Source organism: Podarcis muralis, chromosome 11, assembly GCF_964188315.1.
Source record: "Podarcis muralis chromosome 11, rPodMur119.hap1.1, whole genome shotgun sequence".
Taxonomy (NCBI): domain Eukaryota; kingdom Metazoa; phylum Chordata; class Lepidosauria; order Squamata; family Lacertidae; genus Podarcis; species Podarcis muralis.
Window position 1 is genome coordinate 57,153,597 of NC_135665.1, and position 13,229 is coordinate 57,166,825.

Below are 13,229 nucleotides of genomic sequence, written 5' to 3' on the forward strand. Positions count from 1 at the left end.
ACAACTATCTGGCTTTTAGAAGACATCTGAAGGCAACCCTGTTTAGGGAAGCTTTTAAAGTTTAACAGACTACTGTATTGTAATACTTTGTTGGAAGCCGCCCAGAGTGGCTGGGGAAACCCAGCCAGATGGGTGGGGTATAAATAATAAATTATTATTATTATTATTATTATTATTATTATTATTATTATTATTATTATTGGCAACTGCTTCATCAGGCTAGTCTTACACATTGAGTTCTTTGTTTGTATTTTGTTTCTTTGAATAAAGAGTCAACCTACTGCTCATCTCGGAGTCCCTGTGCTGAACCAGCCCTGACTCGAGAGTTTGTTAGGCGGCTCCTCGTGGAGCTACTCTTCCCAGAGTCCCCTGGAAAGAGGGATTGGCGGTTAAACCACTTTTGGATGATGCTCCCTAACTAAACGGCTTGGGAACTTTGGCATGGTCCCTTGGGGCAAAGCAGCTCCTTTGGTTCGGTTTGTTTCCCCCCCATTATTAGTGGCTGTCAGTTACACCCTGTTGGCAGAAACCAAACAAAGCCTTATCTTGGGTGTAATAAAGTTCTCAATCATTGGGGGATTATTGTCCCAGAGCATTCTGGGGAATTAAAGATGGCAAGTGGGAGGAACACTGGTGAGTTTCACACACACGCCTGTCCTAAAAATGCGCCACACCTCCTAAATAGGGTGACCCCGTGTCCTGCTGCCAGTGAGCTACCGGGCCCAGCTCAAAGTGTTAGTACTAGCGCACAGATCCTTAAATTGCTCGGGACTTAAGTACCTAAAAAGTATGTTTGTGTAGTTGGCATCTGTGTATCTCAGGAGACAATGGAGGAGTGTGCCTTTGGGGGGTGCAGTTGAACCGTTGGGGAGTTACAGCGCCTGCTGTGGCTGTAGAGGCTGACATGGAAGAGACATGTTTTGTTGCAGCTGAGGCAAATGAAGGCGTCTGGTTGTGCTGCTTCAGATGCACCATGGCTTTTCTTCTCTCTGTGCTCCTTCCGGTGGTCATTCCTCCTCTGGAAAATGCAGTGGAAACGCGACTTGACAGCCTGTCTCCAGGCACTGCAGTCGTCTGCAAGGGATTCCCACATGACAGGGTTAATGTCGCCAGCCTTCATGTCATGTTTGCAGGCATCTCTATAACACAGAGTTGATTTGCCAACAGGCCTAGTGCCTGAAGCCAGCTCCCCATAGAGCGTGTTTTGGGGGATCCTGCCATCTTTTATTATATATTATTAATAATAATAATTTATAATTTATACCCTGCCCATCTGGCTGGATTTCTCCAGCCACTCTGGGTGGCTCCCAACAGAATATTAAACAGAATAAAACATCAACCATTAAAAACTTCCCTAAACAGGGCAGTCTTCAGATGTCTTTTAAAAGTCAGGTAGTTGTTTATTTCCTTGACATCTGATGGGAGGGCGTTCCACAGGGAGGGCACCACCACCAAGAAGGCCCTCTGCCTAGTTCCCTGTAACCTCACTTCTTGCAGGGAGGGAACCGCCAGAAGGCCCTTGGAGCTGGACCTCTGTGTCCGGGCAGAACGATGGGGGTGGAGATGCTCCTTCAGGTATACAGAGCCTCGGCCATTTAGGGCTTTAAAGGTCAGCACCAAAACTTTGAATTGTGCTCGGAAACGTACCGGGAGCCAATGTAGATCTTTCAGGACTGGTGTAATATGGTCTCAGCAGCCACTCCCAGTCACCAGTCTAGCTATATACATGATTGTGTTTAAAGTTCTGTGAACTAAGAGAGTGCCTTCCCCAATATTTCACACCCCACAATTGGCAGGTGAGGCCTTTTTGTTGGTGCTACTTGGTTGGCTGCCTAGATGCTGTTGACCCATGACGGGGCCTTTTCAGTGGTGGCTCCCCATTTGCAGAACATTGTTGAATTTTAGGAGAAATCTCAATGCATTCTTTCTTACCCAGGCATTTGAGGGCTGGAAAATCCTTTTGCTGGCCGCTGTTTGAGAGAATACTTTAAAACTGGTTTTAGAATGCTTTTTAAATGTTGTTGTTGTTTGCTGTCCTGCGTATCTTTGGGATATAGATTGATTGAATGCATAGATAGATAGATTAACGTCCCATCTTACACTTGTGCATTTAGTTCTCCTTCACGCTCATAGTTTTTTTTTAAAAAAAATCATTTGCTTCCTATCGGTCAAACTGTCCAATTTATCCCTTTGAGCGTTCAGCCTACCCCACAAAGTGTCCTCGTATAAACACAGGCTCTGGCTCTGACATTGGCCCAGGTTGCCAAGAGTCTTGTTGACAGACAGGAAGACTCACCCAGCTGCGGGTTCGAAATGAGGGACCTTGGGCCGGAGAAGGGGCGTTCATCCTGTCCTCAGTTTTTGACAAAGCTCAGCAAATACTGTGGTCAGCTGGCAGCCGAGGTTAAGGCTGCTCTCACAGAGAATCCTCGGGGAAACTTTGCTAGTTTTGTGAAAAGGGTGTTTTTTTTTTATTTTTTTGAAGATTGCCAGGTGTTTCTCCTGAGCAGGAACCTCAAAATTCACCTCAGAATTTTCCCTTCAGGTAAAATTCGGCGGCAGCTCAAGCCCCAGGTCCAACAACAGTGGCCGCAGTGTGGAGAATTTATTTACCATCCCGTTAATTCCGATGCTGCTTAGAGATAGATGAGATCCACTGGACAGTTCTCAACTAGCAACCTGTTACCTGAGAGCCCCAGGTAAGACTATGCTAAACTCCCCACCCCCATTTTTTCAGGGTGGGGGTGTTTAATTTAAATTGAGCAGTAAATGTGCATAAAAAATGGACACTGGGCATGTTCAGCAGGCCTCCTGGAGAATGTGCACACCATCTACCCATGGAGAGGGAATTGTGCACATTTCCCAGTCAATGTGCATAATCTCCAAGAGAACTTGAAGAATATGCATTCTCCAGCCAATATGCATCACTACCAACAGACTTTGGGGTAGGCTTGGGAGTTGTGGGTGGGCAGTGTGCCGGGTGTCATCCCCCATTAGAGAGGGCACCCAAGGCGGCACACCCCACCGCCCCGCTTCTTATGCCCCTGGTTACCCCCCAGCTAAGGAGATAAGTAGGCATACAACCTTTAGAAGACACCTGAAGGCAGTCCTATATAGGGAAGCTTTTAAAAAAATGTTTAATGTTTTATTATGCTTTTATATATGTTGGAAGCCGCCCAGAGTGCCTGGGGCAACACAGCCAGATGGGTGGGGTATAAATATCATCATCATCATCATGGAATAGTCCGTCCCTATCTTCATCGGAGAAATGTTGCGGGGTATGTGTGTGTGTGAAAAGCAGCCTTACTCTGCACCTGTGCTGGGCCCGGGGGTAACCCGTGAAACGCAGTCCAGGACCGGTCCAGAATCCGAAGGTTCCACGGTTCCACTGGGAGTCAGTCCATCAGGGCCAAGGCAAGACACAAGGCAGGAAACCAGGCAAGGACAGGTACAGGATCTCAGGCAGGATGTAGCATACAGCAATGTTGCTCCTGCAACCTGGGGCAGGGTCCGACAGCCTTTTATCTTTGTTGGGGTAACAGCCGGTCCTGATCCCCCGGTGACTCACCTCCCTGTTTTGCCCGAAGGTGAGCACTCCTCCTGCGAGTACTCAGGTCTCTGCTTCTCTCAGACCTTAGTCTCTGCAGCTCGGGAGACGTCGGTGGGTTACTAGACCCAGGGGCCGCCTCAGCTTCCCCTGACCCAACTGGTAGTGGAGCAGCTGTAAGTGATGGCCCAGCTGAAGGCAACGAGGTCATCCCCGCATCTAGAGCCAGGGCAGGGTCAGGCCCCTGATTCGGCCCAGCTGGTGCTTGCTGCAGGGGAACCTATGCAGACTGGGACTCTTCAGGATCAGGCCCTAGCCTTAGTTCAGATGATGCCTGAGTCTTCTCTGTTTCCGAGTCCGAGCCCGAGTCCCAGGCCATCACACCATCCATGAATGTAGTCTTTGGAGTGGGGCAAGCATAGGATTGAATGCAAAGTCTCACCCAGATCCATCAATCTGAACACAAGGGGGCAAAACTGAGGAGGCTGCTTTGGTGATATTGAGGGGGTGGGGGACTGAGGAGCTCCATTGTCTTTGTAGTTACTAAAGTAAATGAGAGAAAAAAGGAGCAACTTGCCCCAAATGATGTTTTCTGCTGTCCCGAACCTTTCACAAAATGGTGTGCAATCTCCCTTTCCACACTCCCACCCCCACACCAGTTTATGGGGCCTTCTTTTACTCCTCCTCCCCACCTTACAATTGTTGTTGTTTAGTCGTTTAGTCGGGTCCGACTCTTCGTGACCCCATGGACCAGAGCACGCCAGGCCCTCCTGTCTTCCACTGCCTCCCACAGTTTGGTCAAACTCATGCTGGTAGCTTTGAGAACACTGTCCCACCATCTCGTCTTCTGCCATCCCCTTCTCCTTGTGCCCTCCATCTTTCCCAACATCAGGGTCTTTTCCAGGGAGTCTTCTCTTCTCATGAGGTGGCCAAAGTATTGGAGTCTCAGCTTCAGGATCTGTCCTTCCAGTGAGCACTCAGGGCTGATTTCCTTAAGAATGGAGAGGTTTGATCTTCTTGCAGTCCATGGGACTCTCAAGAGTCTCCTCCAGCACCACAATTCAAAAGCACCACCTTACAATATGAGCCAGTAATTCTCCTCAGGGAACTTTAATTCAGAAAGGAGCAGAGGGAATTGGAAGCAATAAAATCTGGAACCAGCAACAGGGCTGGGCGATGGGATGAAGAGCAAAGGAAGCAAAACGCTGGACTTGAGGAGGAGTATGTGGGGGAGAGAGAGAAGGAGAAGGGGAAATTGTGGGCTGGACCTCTGGAAAATTTTCTTGCATGGTAAGGTCAATAAAACTTCCCTTCCAAGGGAAGTGGTGTGTGTTCCCTGCAGCTGGAGTGGTTCAGGCGCATCCTTGGAAAAACACGGTGCGGGGAGGAGGGCAATGTTTGAATTTGCAGGGAACAATCCTGTCTTGGCAGGGGACGCGCTGGATGTGCTAACAGGTCCCTTCCTTATTATATATGTGTGTGTGTTTATCATTAAATATCTACAATTAAGAAACCCTCTTTCACACTCTTGCCTGGAGACTCTGTCCGGGGCTTGCCCGTGCCTGCTTTTAATCCAACCGTAAACCTGCTCAGACGCTCAATGGCTTCCTCGCTTGCATTGTTCCCTGTGCCCCACACCCAGCCCTGATAGAAAGATAACTCCCCTTACACACACACAACACACACACACACACAGGTCCCACCCTCCTCTTGGTGACTCAGTCCTTCAGGCTGGGAGCTGCAGCCGTGTGGGCACATATGTTTCTGATTTAATGTGCCAACACGCCAACCTCAGCTTCCCCTTCGTTCCTCCCTGAGGGCTCTGTGTTGTGATTTCTCCCCACCCACCCCCCGTTTGTATATATATATAATTTGCTTTTGAAAAACACGCCTACGGCCCTTCCCCATCCTCTTTCTCCTCACCTTCTCTCTCCCCCCCCCATTCCACTCGTCTCCCTTTCTGAGTTTTTTTCTTTTCTTTTCCTGTGGCGAGTGGCCTATTTTAGGGTTTTCTCGACAAATCCTGACAGCTTCTGAGGACAGGACGCTGTCCAGGTTCGTCCGGCCTGAGGCGCTCTCTGGGCAGCTTTGAGCCAAACCAGTTTTCTGTGGCTAAGCCAGTCTCATATTCTGCAGAGTTTTCAGTCAGGAAGGAAACCCACCCTTTGAGTCTGCTGTCTCATATATATATCCTCTTTGGGGACAGGGCAAGAGAGAATTGGCCTGACAGAATGAAATAAAGATCTGCTTAGTTGAAGCACCTTTCCCAGGAGACAAGTTTAAAGCAGACTTCTCTGACCTGATGCCCTTCAGATGTCCTGAATGCCTTGCAGACTGCAACTCACACAAGCCCCAGCCCGTTTGGCCAGTAGTCAGGGATGATGGGAATTGTGGTCCAAAACAACTGAAGCCTGGGCTAAGACTTCAGTGCCTTTTCAGGTTTAGGGGGAAAGGGACTGAGGCTGTCGTCCTGTTTCCACTTACCTGGACTTAGTGAGACTTATATCTGAGTAGATATGTACAGTCATATGTCGTGTTGAAGTAGCTTCGGGGTGAGTATTTTTGGGTTGCGCACTGCGGTGACCCAGAAGTAATGGAGCGTGTTACTTCCGGGTTTCGCTGCTTGCACGTGCGCAGATGGTCAAAATGACATCATGCGCATGCATGGAAGCGGCGAATCATGACCCGCGCATGCGCAGACGTGGGTTGCGTTCGCTTCTGGATGCGAACGGGGCTCCGGAATGGATCCCGTTCATATCCAGAGGTACCACTGTATAGGATTGGGGAGAAACTTGGTTGAATTCACTTTCGAGGCAAACCTAATTTGCACTTTCTGAAGCAATGCGTAAATGGAAAATACAGCCATCCTTTGAAATTTGCGCTGCTCCGAATTTTGCTGAATTTTCACAAGGACTTTTTTTAAAAAAAAACACACCAAAAAGATAGCAAACTGATGTGTAAATGCAGAGAACCAAACTTAAGATTGGAAAGAAATGAGAAACTGAGAGAAACCCAGGGCTGGATTAACTGTTAAGTAAAATAAGCACACGCTTAGGGCATCAAGGAAAGGGGGACACCATAGAAATTTTCCATTGCCGGATTTTTGATGTTAACGGCCACAAATTGCTCAGCTGAACATTCGTTTTCTCAGCTAAAGTATATTAAAAATCCCAACAGAACAACTATGCAACAAGGCAGGCTGTGTGCCTCATCTCTGCTAAGTATTGAAGCAGATTTGTTTAGAGGATCTGATCAAAGACTTTGCAATTAGAAAAAGTAAGAGAATTTCCCTCCAGATATAAACAAAGTGGAAGTATACACAAATAAACATCGTTTCCCATCTTCTTGTAGGTTTTGTTTCATTTCAAAAAATAAAATTTTATTTTAAGGTTGTTTATACAGTGGTACCTCGGGTTAAGAACTTAATTCATTCTGGAGGTCCGTTCTTAACCTGAGGTACCACTTTAGCTAATGGGGCCTCCCGCTGCTGCCATGCCACTGCTGTGCAATTTCTGTTCTCATCCTGAAGCAAAGTTCTTAACTTAAGGTACTATTTCTGGGTTAGCGGAGTCTGTAACCTGAAGTGTCTGTAACCTGAAGCATCTGTAACCTGAGGTACCACTGTATTTTGAAGTAGATATATATGGGGGCACCAAAATCCTTTAAGCGCTTGGGGCCTCTAAATGTCTTAATCCGGCCCTGCAGAAACCAAAATTGGTGGATTCATCCGTCTCTGATCTACGGATATAAAATAGGAAGAGGTACTCTCGTTGTTGTCTACAGCTGCCCACTGAGCGTACAATCAGCAGCAAACCTGAGTTTGCAATGTGTGGAACAGACCTCCGTGTTCTCACCTTCGGTGGTGAAATGCCCTCCCCTTCTTACACCATGCCAGGCAGGCAGAGCCGCCAGCTTGGGAAGGGCAGCCTCAAAGTCTGAGGGCCATGGAGTCTGATGCCAAGAGAGCCTGAAATCCCAGCTGCGCTCTGTGTTTGCCAAATGAGAAAATGCTGGGCGCTCTGCCATGCTAGAGAGAGCTGCAGCCTGATCCCTGGAAGTTAGCAGCCAGGAAGGTGGAAGCTGGCAAACCGCCTCCCACGCACCGAGTTCTGTCCATAGAGGCTGGAAATTCTGCCGCGGACGTGTTTCCAGGTGAAATCCGAGGAAGGAAGAAAGACATCAGTGGAAAAACCTGGCCCTTGAGGCCTCCAGGATGCCAAGGGGCTTTGGAGACAACAAGCGCAAGCCTTTAGAAAAGAAGATCTCTGGGCTCACAGGGGAATGTTGCTATTCAAACTGGGTAGAACACGAGATAATTTAATCCCAAAATATATGACGAGGGCAGCATATGCCCTGAAAGTAAGTTATTACATGAGCACTGTTCCACAGCATTTGATATTTTCATTTACATACAGTGGTACCTCGGGTTACATACGCTTCAGGTTACAGACTCCGCTAGCCCAGAAATAGTACCTCAGGTTAACTTTGCTTCAGGATGAGAACAGAAATCGTGCTCTGGCAGTGCGGCAGCAGCGGGAGGCCCCATTAGCTAAAGTGGTGCTTCAGGTTAAGAACGGACCTCCAGAACGAATTCAGTACTTAACCTGAGGTACCACTGTACATTCATTCAAAGTAAGATGGGTTTATGAAGCAATTCTATATCCTCCCACCACACTGACGAAGAATTATACGAAACAAGTAGTCTATATCCGGAATCACTGTTCAGTGTTGGACATCATATTTGCTGAATACACAAAGCTTCACAGCTTGTCTGTCATCGTACAAAGTCTGGTTCCTCGCTTCATTTAAAGATTTTCAGAGACTTTGAGACGAAAGATTTCATTTTGGACTTGTTATGGTTTGAAGGAATTCTATAAAAGGTTGCTTATTGCATATGTACATGGTCATCGTGTTGCCTAGATGTTGCTGACGTTCTCTTTGCAACACAGGGGTTTGTTTGGTTACTGAAAGTAAGTGGGGCAAACACCACCACCTTTTGCACACAGGTGCAAAAGCCACTACCACCTGGTGCACAAGAGTGAATAAAGATGTGAAGTCCATGTGCTCACTCGTTGGCTTTTGTTCTAAAGCCATTGCACCAACCTGCTAGGACAGGGGCTGCCTGTTCCATTTTGTGACTAAATTTTGACTTTGGAGGACTCAACCAATATTTATGTGAATCTGCCTGCCTGTGAGTCTGCTTCTGTGCCCCTATAATGCCTGCTCGGCTTGAACAGCTTGCAAAGAAAGAAATCAGACTGTTGCAAAGACATTCTAACATTCTGGGACTCTTGCCTTTGAAGGATATTGTCAGGGAACTGCCATCAGCTCAGAGGTGAGAGGTGGAAGGGCAGTTGTGTTACAGGGAGCCACCGAAGATCTTGTGAAGCAGTTCTTCCTCTGGTGAGGAGGGAAGCCCCACCTCCAGTGGGGAGGAGGTGCAGGGGTCAGAAGATGCTAGGGAGAGGCTCAACACCGAGCCTGAGCAAAGCGGAGGGGAGGCGAGTCCCCCTTTGCCAGCGCCCATTCTGCGCAGTAGTCTTCGGTGCAGAGAGGGGAGGAGAAGGTTGGGGGTCACACGGCTGTTATGCTGGTGAAGGTATAAGGACTGACTGCCCACTCCCAGATTCTGCTAGTGACTGAGCAGACATGGACTTGCAACGCTCTGCGCTGTAAATAGTTGTACAGATAATAAACCTGGAAAAGACAGGTTGGTGTCTTGCCTGTTTGCTCTCGAGCAACCGCACCAGCACCTGACAGATATGGACCATATAATGTCCGTCCCCCGTTATCTAGGGTAATGAGGAGCTGAAACAATATGATGTGTGATTTGGTGACATGCAAAATTGCATGTATTGACTTGAAGTTAATAAAGAGCAATGGAGGACATAACCTAGGACGGAAATGACACACAAACCACATTAGTTAGTAAGATTAGTTATCTTCTTTTTGCTGGCTGCATCCAAGTAGACACACCAACCCATGAAGTGTTGTACCAAACCCAGATTCCCTTTCCATACAGCCACATGAATTTGTATTTATTTGCATGCCCAGAAGTAGCATTGAGATTTTGGTACTATATTTAAGCCTGGCTTGAATAAAGTTCAGCGGGGAGCACTCCAGGGGCGCCGACTTATAAAAAATATTGGGGGGGCCCATACCGGGGTCCTGCCCCGGGAAGTTTTCTAAGCGAATGATCAACGGGAGGTTGTCTCGCCTCGGCTTTTCCCCTTCTGGCCAGCGGCGGCGGATTCTCCCTTCCCGAGAAAGGGGGCGGCGCTGGCGGGCCGGGCAGGGCGAGGGCGGGCCGGGCGGGCGGGCCATGGGCAGCCGCGCCAGCGTGAGCGAGGAGCGCCCGGGGTTTCGCCGGCACTGCGAGGGCCGGGCGGCAGCATCCCGGGCGGAGGCCGCGGAGGAGCGAGGCGAGGGCAGGCAGCCCCCGACCCCCGAGGAGACTCCCGCCCGCCCGGCCGCGGCGCGGCTTCCCAGGCAGCCTAGATCTCGCCGCCGCTTCGCCGCCTCCGCCCGCTTTCGCGGGGAAGCAGTGCGCGAAACTAATAACTTTCTTAAATTATTGGGGGGGGCAGAGCCCCCCCAAACGAATTTTTGAGGGGGCTCGGGCCCCCTCAGGCCCCATGGAGTCGGCGCCTATGGAGCACTCTGACTATAGGTGGGCTGTGTGCCTTTTCTGTCTGCATTCCAGGAGCTGCAAATTGTTGGTGCTCTCCTTTTTTAAAGGTCCTTTCAACTAGGACTGAACAGCTCTTCAAAAGGAGGACCATCAGCCAGCTTAGCTTGGTGCTAGACCTCTTTTCTAGCCACCATGTTAAATCATTTTTGTCCACGTCCTCCTTCCCTCTTTTACTTCTTCCTTGCCGCCTCTTCTTGCATTTCCTCCAACTCTGTCTTCCCAGCTTCCTCCCCTTTCTTTGTTAGGAAAAGAAGCAAATAAAATGAGAGCTGAGCCATTGGTACGACCTCCCTTACGTAGAAGCAAGGACAGTAATGGGTCACGATGCAACAGCTGAAGACTCCTGCCCTGGGAGACTCTCCCATATTACAGAATTGTAGAGTTGGAAGGGACCCCGAAAATCAATTATTCCAACCCCCTGCAATGTAGGAATCTCGCTAAAGCATCTAGCCAACCTCTGCTTAAAATCCTCCAAGGAAGGAGAGCCCAATACTTCTGGAGATGTCATACGCCCTCCCACCAGGTGTCAAAGAGAAAAATAGCTACCAAACTTTTAGAAGACATCTGAAGGCAGCCCTGTTTAGGGAAGCTTTTAATGTTTAATAGGTTATTGTATTTTCTGTTGGAAGCCGCCCAGAGTGGCTGGGGAAACCCAACCAGATGGGCGGCGTATAAATAATAAATAATAATATATCATCATCATCATCATCATCATCATCATCATCATACAGTGCTACAAATACTCGTTTTGTTCTGCCTTGCCCCCACCCTCTGCAGCTCAGAGCTATCTCTGCCAGCTTACATGGGGGGAAACTGAGGCAACAAATGAAAGTCAGATGACAAGCCATTAGCAAGTGCGGAAGGCAAGGGCCTCAATTATCTATTAACCAACACAGAGCATGACACAAAGGCAGGAAGGAGCGATTTAAGCTCTAGCAGGAAATCTTTTCTTCAGGACGTCTTCTGTAGTTGGACGGATTAGCGTAATCTTGTGTATGGATCTTAATCCGCTCCTTACTGCCTTGCACAAATCAACATGGAAAAGGGAACCATCTTTTTGTTGTTGTTGCTGCTGCTAGGTTGGTGCTGTTTGAGATGGCAAGAGAAAGGCAGAGGTTGGGAGCTGGGAGCTTCACCCATGCCGTGGGCCTTGTTGCTGGTGTCTGGGAAGCAGTGAAACCTTCCTCATTACTGTTGTGTGGAATTGTGGTGTGGGGGGGTACTTTTTGGGTGTGTGTGTGTTTCAACAGCAGATTTCACGTTGCCTCTTGCGTTACTGAGCATTTCCCCAGAATCATACAGTCTGTATAAGAGATTCTGGGTTTTGTTTGTGTGTTTGGTTACATTTTTATACAGTGGTACGTCGGGTTACAAGCACCTTGGGTTACAAACACTTCAGGTTACCAACTCCGCTAACCCGGAAGTAGTATTAGTAGCACCAGGATGAGAACAGAAATCGGGCGGTGGCGGTGCGGCAGCAGCGGGAGGCCCCATTAGCTAAAGTACCTCAGGTTAAGAACGTTTTCAGGTTAAGAACAGACCTCCGGAACGATTTAAGTTCTTAACCTGAGGTAAGCCACCCAGAGTGGCTGGGGAAACCCCACCAAATGGGCTTGATATCAATAATAAAACCATCATCATAAGAGATCCTTTAGTTCAACTGCCTGCTGATGAAATAAATAGAGTACTATCTGTGTCCTTTTCAGGGGTGAACGAAAGCTAACCAACACCCAGGGTGGGGCAAACCGCCGACTGGGCATGCATTGCACCACTACATATGATGCATGCATGGTGTCGCTACATACAGCGCATGCGTGCAGCACCGTGCACACGTTGTACGTAGTGGTTTGCCGCTGCCGCCACCCGAGCACTGTACGGACGGTGGTAAGATCCTCCACTTTTGGCTGCGGCGGTGGCAGAGGGATCCCAAACTGTCCATATGCCGTTTGGGCGGCGCTGACGGCAAACCACTATGTACAGCCCATGTGCAGCGTTGCTACGTACAGTGCGTGCGTTGTACATAGCGGTTTGCTGGCGGCGGCTCTTGAACGCCGTACGGACAGTGGCGGGACCCTCTGCTCATCTAGTCTATCACCCTGCTCTCACAGGGGAATCTGAATGCCACCCCAGACTGCAACAGTCCCGATAGGTGGGATATTATGTTCTTTGTTTTGGTCTACGTGTATAGGATTCTACATGCACAGCCCGTATTTGAATGTCCAGACTGTGTGTGGAGCCATCAGAAGTGGGGTCAGCACCCTTGTTGCCATGGAGGGCAGTGTCTCTCTTGTCCCCTGTGCCAGGAGTGGGTTCTCTTCTTGGCCAGATTTCAAAAGCGCCCTGTGGGTCATCAGTTCAGACCTCCTGCAAGAGTTGATCTGCCCCTCTTCTGGCATCCCAGGAAGAGACTAGAGCAGGGGTCTGCAAACTTTTTCAGCAGGGGGCCGGTCCACTGTCCCTCAGATCTTGGGGGGGGGGGGACGACTATATTTTGAAGGGAAAAAATGAATGAATTCTTACGCCCCACAAATAACCCAGAGGTGCATTTTAAATAAAAGGACACATTCTACTCATGTAAAAACACACTGATTCCCGGACCGTCTGCAGGCCGGATTTAGAAGGCGATTGGGCTGGATCCGGCCCCCGGGCCTTAGGTTGCCTACCCATGGACTAGAGATAGAAGGGGTGGCAGAGAGAGAGAGAGAGGACCCCTGAGAGATTGCTCCAAAGGGAACATGGGTCTTGAGTTAGGGCAATGGTTGCCTCCACGCACTCAGCATGGTTACAATGGGGACAGGGAGTATCGGCCAATCTTAGATGGTAAAGGAAAAAAACCAAACAAAGCCAGCCTTTCACTTCCACTAAACAGGCCCATAGTGCCGCAGAGATTGCTTCCTGAAATTTCTGCTTCCTAAGGCCCGGGAACCCGATGCCACATTGAGTGATTATCCTGGAACTGCACACTAGAAGGATTAAGGAGGCTGTAACATA

General features: G+C 48.9%; 1 protein-coding gene across 3 annotated transcripts in view; it reads left to right on the forward strand.

Annotated features, from left to right (window-relative positions):
• Positions 1–13,229, forward strand: part of ZBTB7C (zinc finger and BTB domain containing 7C) — a 248,341-nt gene that overhangs the window by 196,376 nt on the left and 38,736 nt on the right. For 2 of the 3 annotated variants that reach the window (XM_028748782.2, XM_028748783.2), the window contains one exon: positions 2,546–2,699. The exons of the other annotated variant lie outside the window; for it this stretch is intronic. In XM_028748782.2, the coding sequence (XP_028604615.2) occupies positions 2,647–2,699 (53 nt within the window). In that variant the 5' untranslated portion in view covers positions 2,546–2,646. The remainder of the gene's footprint in view (positions 1–2,545; positions 2,700–13,229) is intronic. 3 annotated transcript variants of the gene reach the window in all.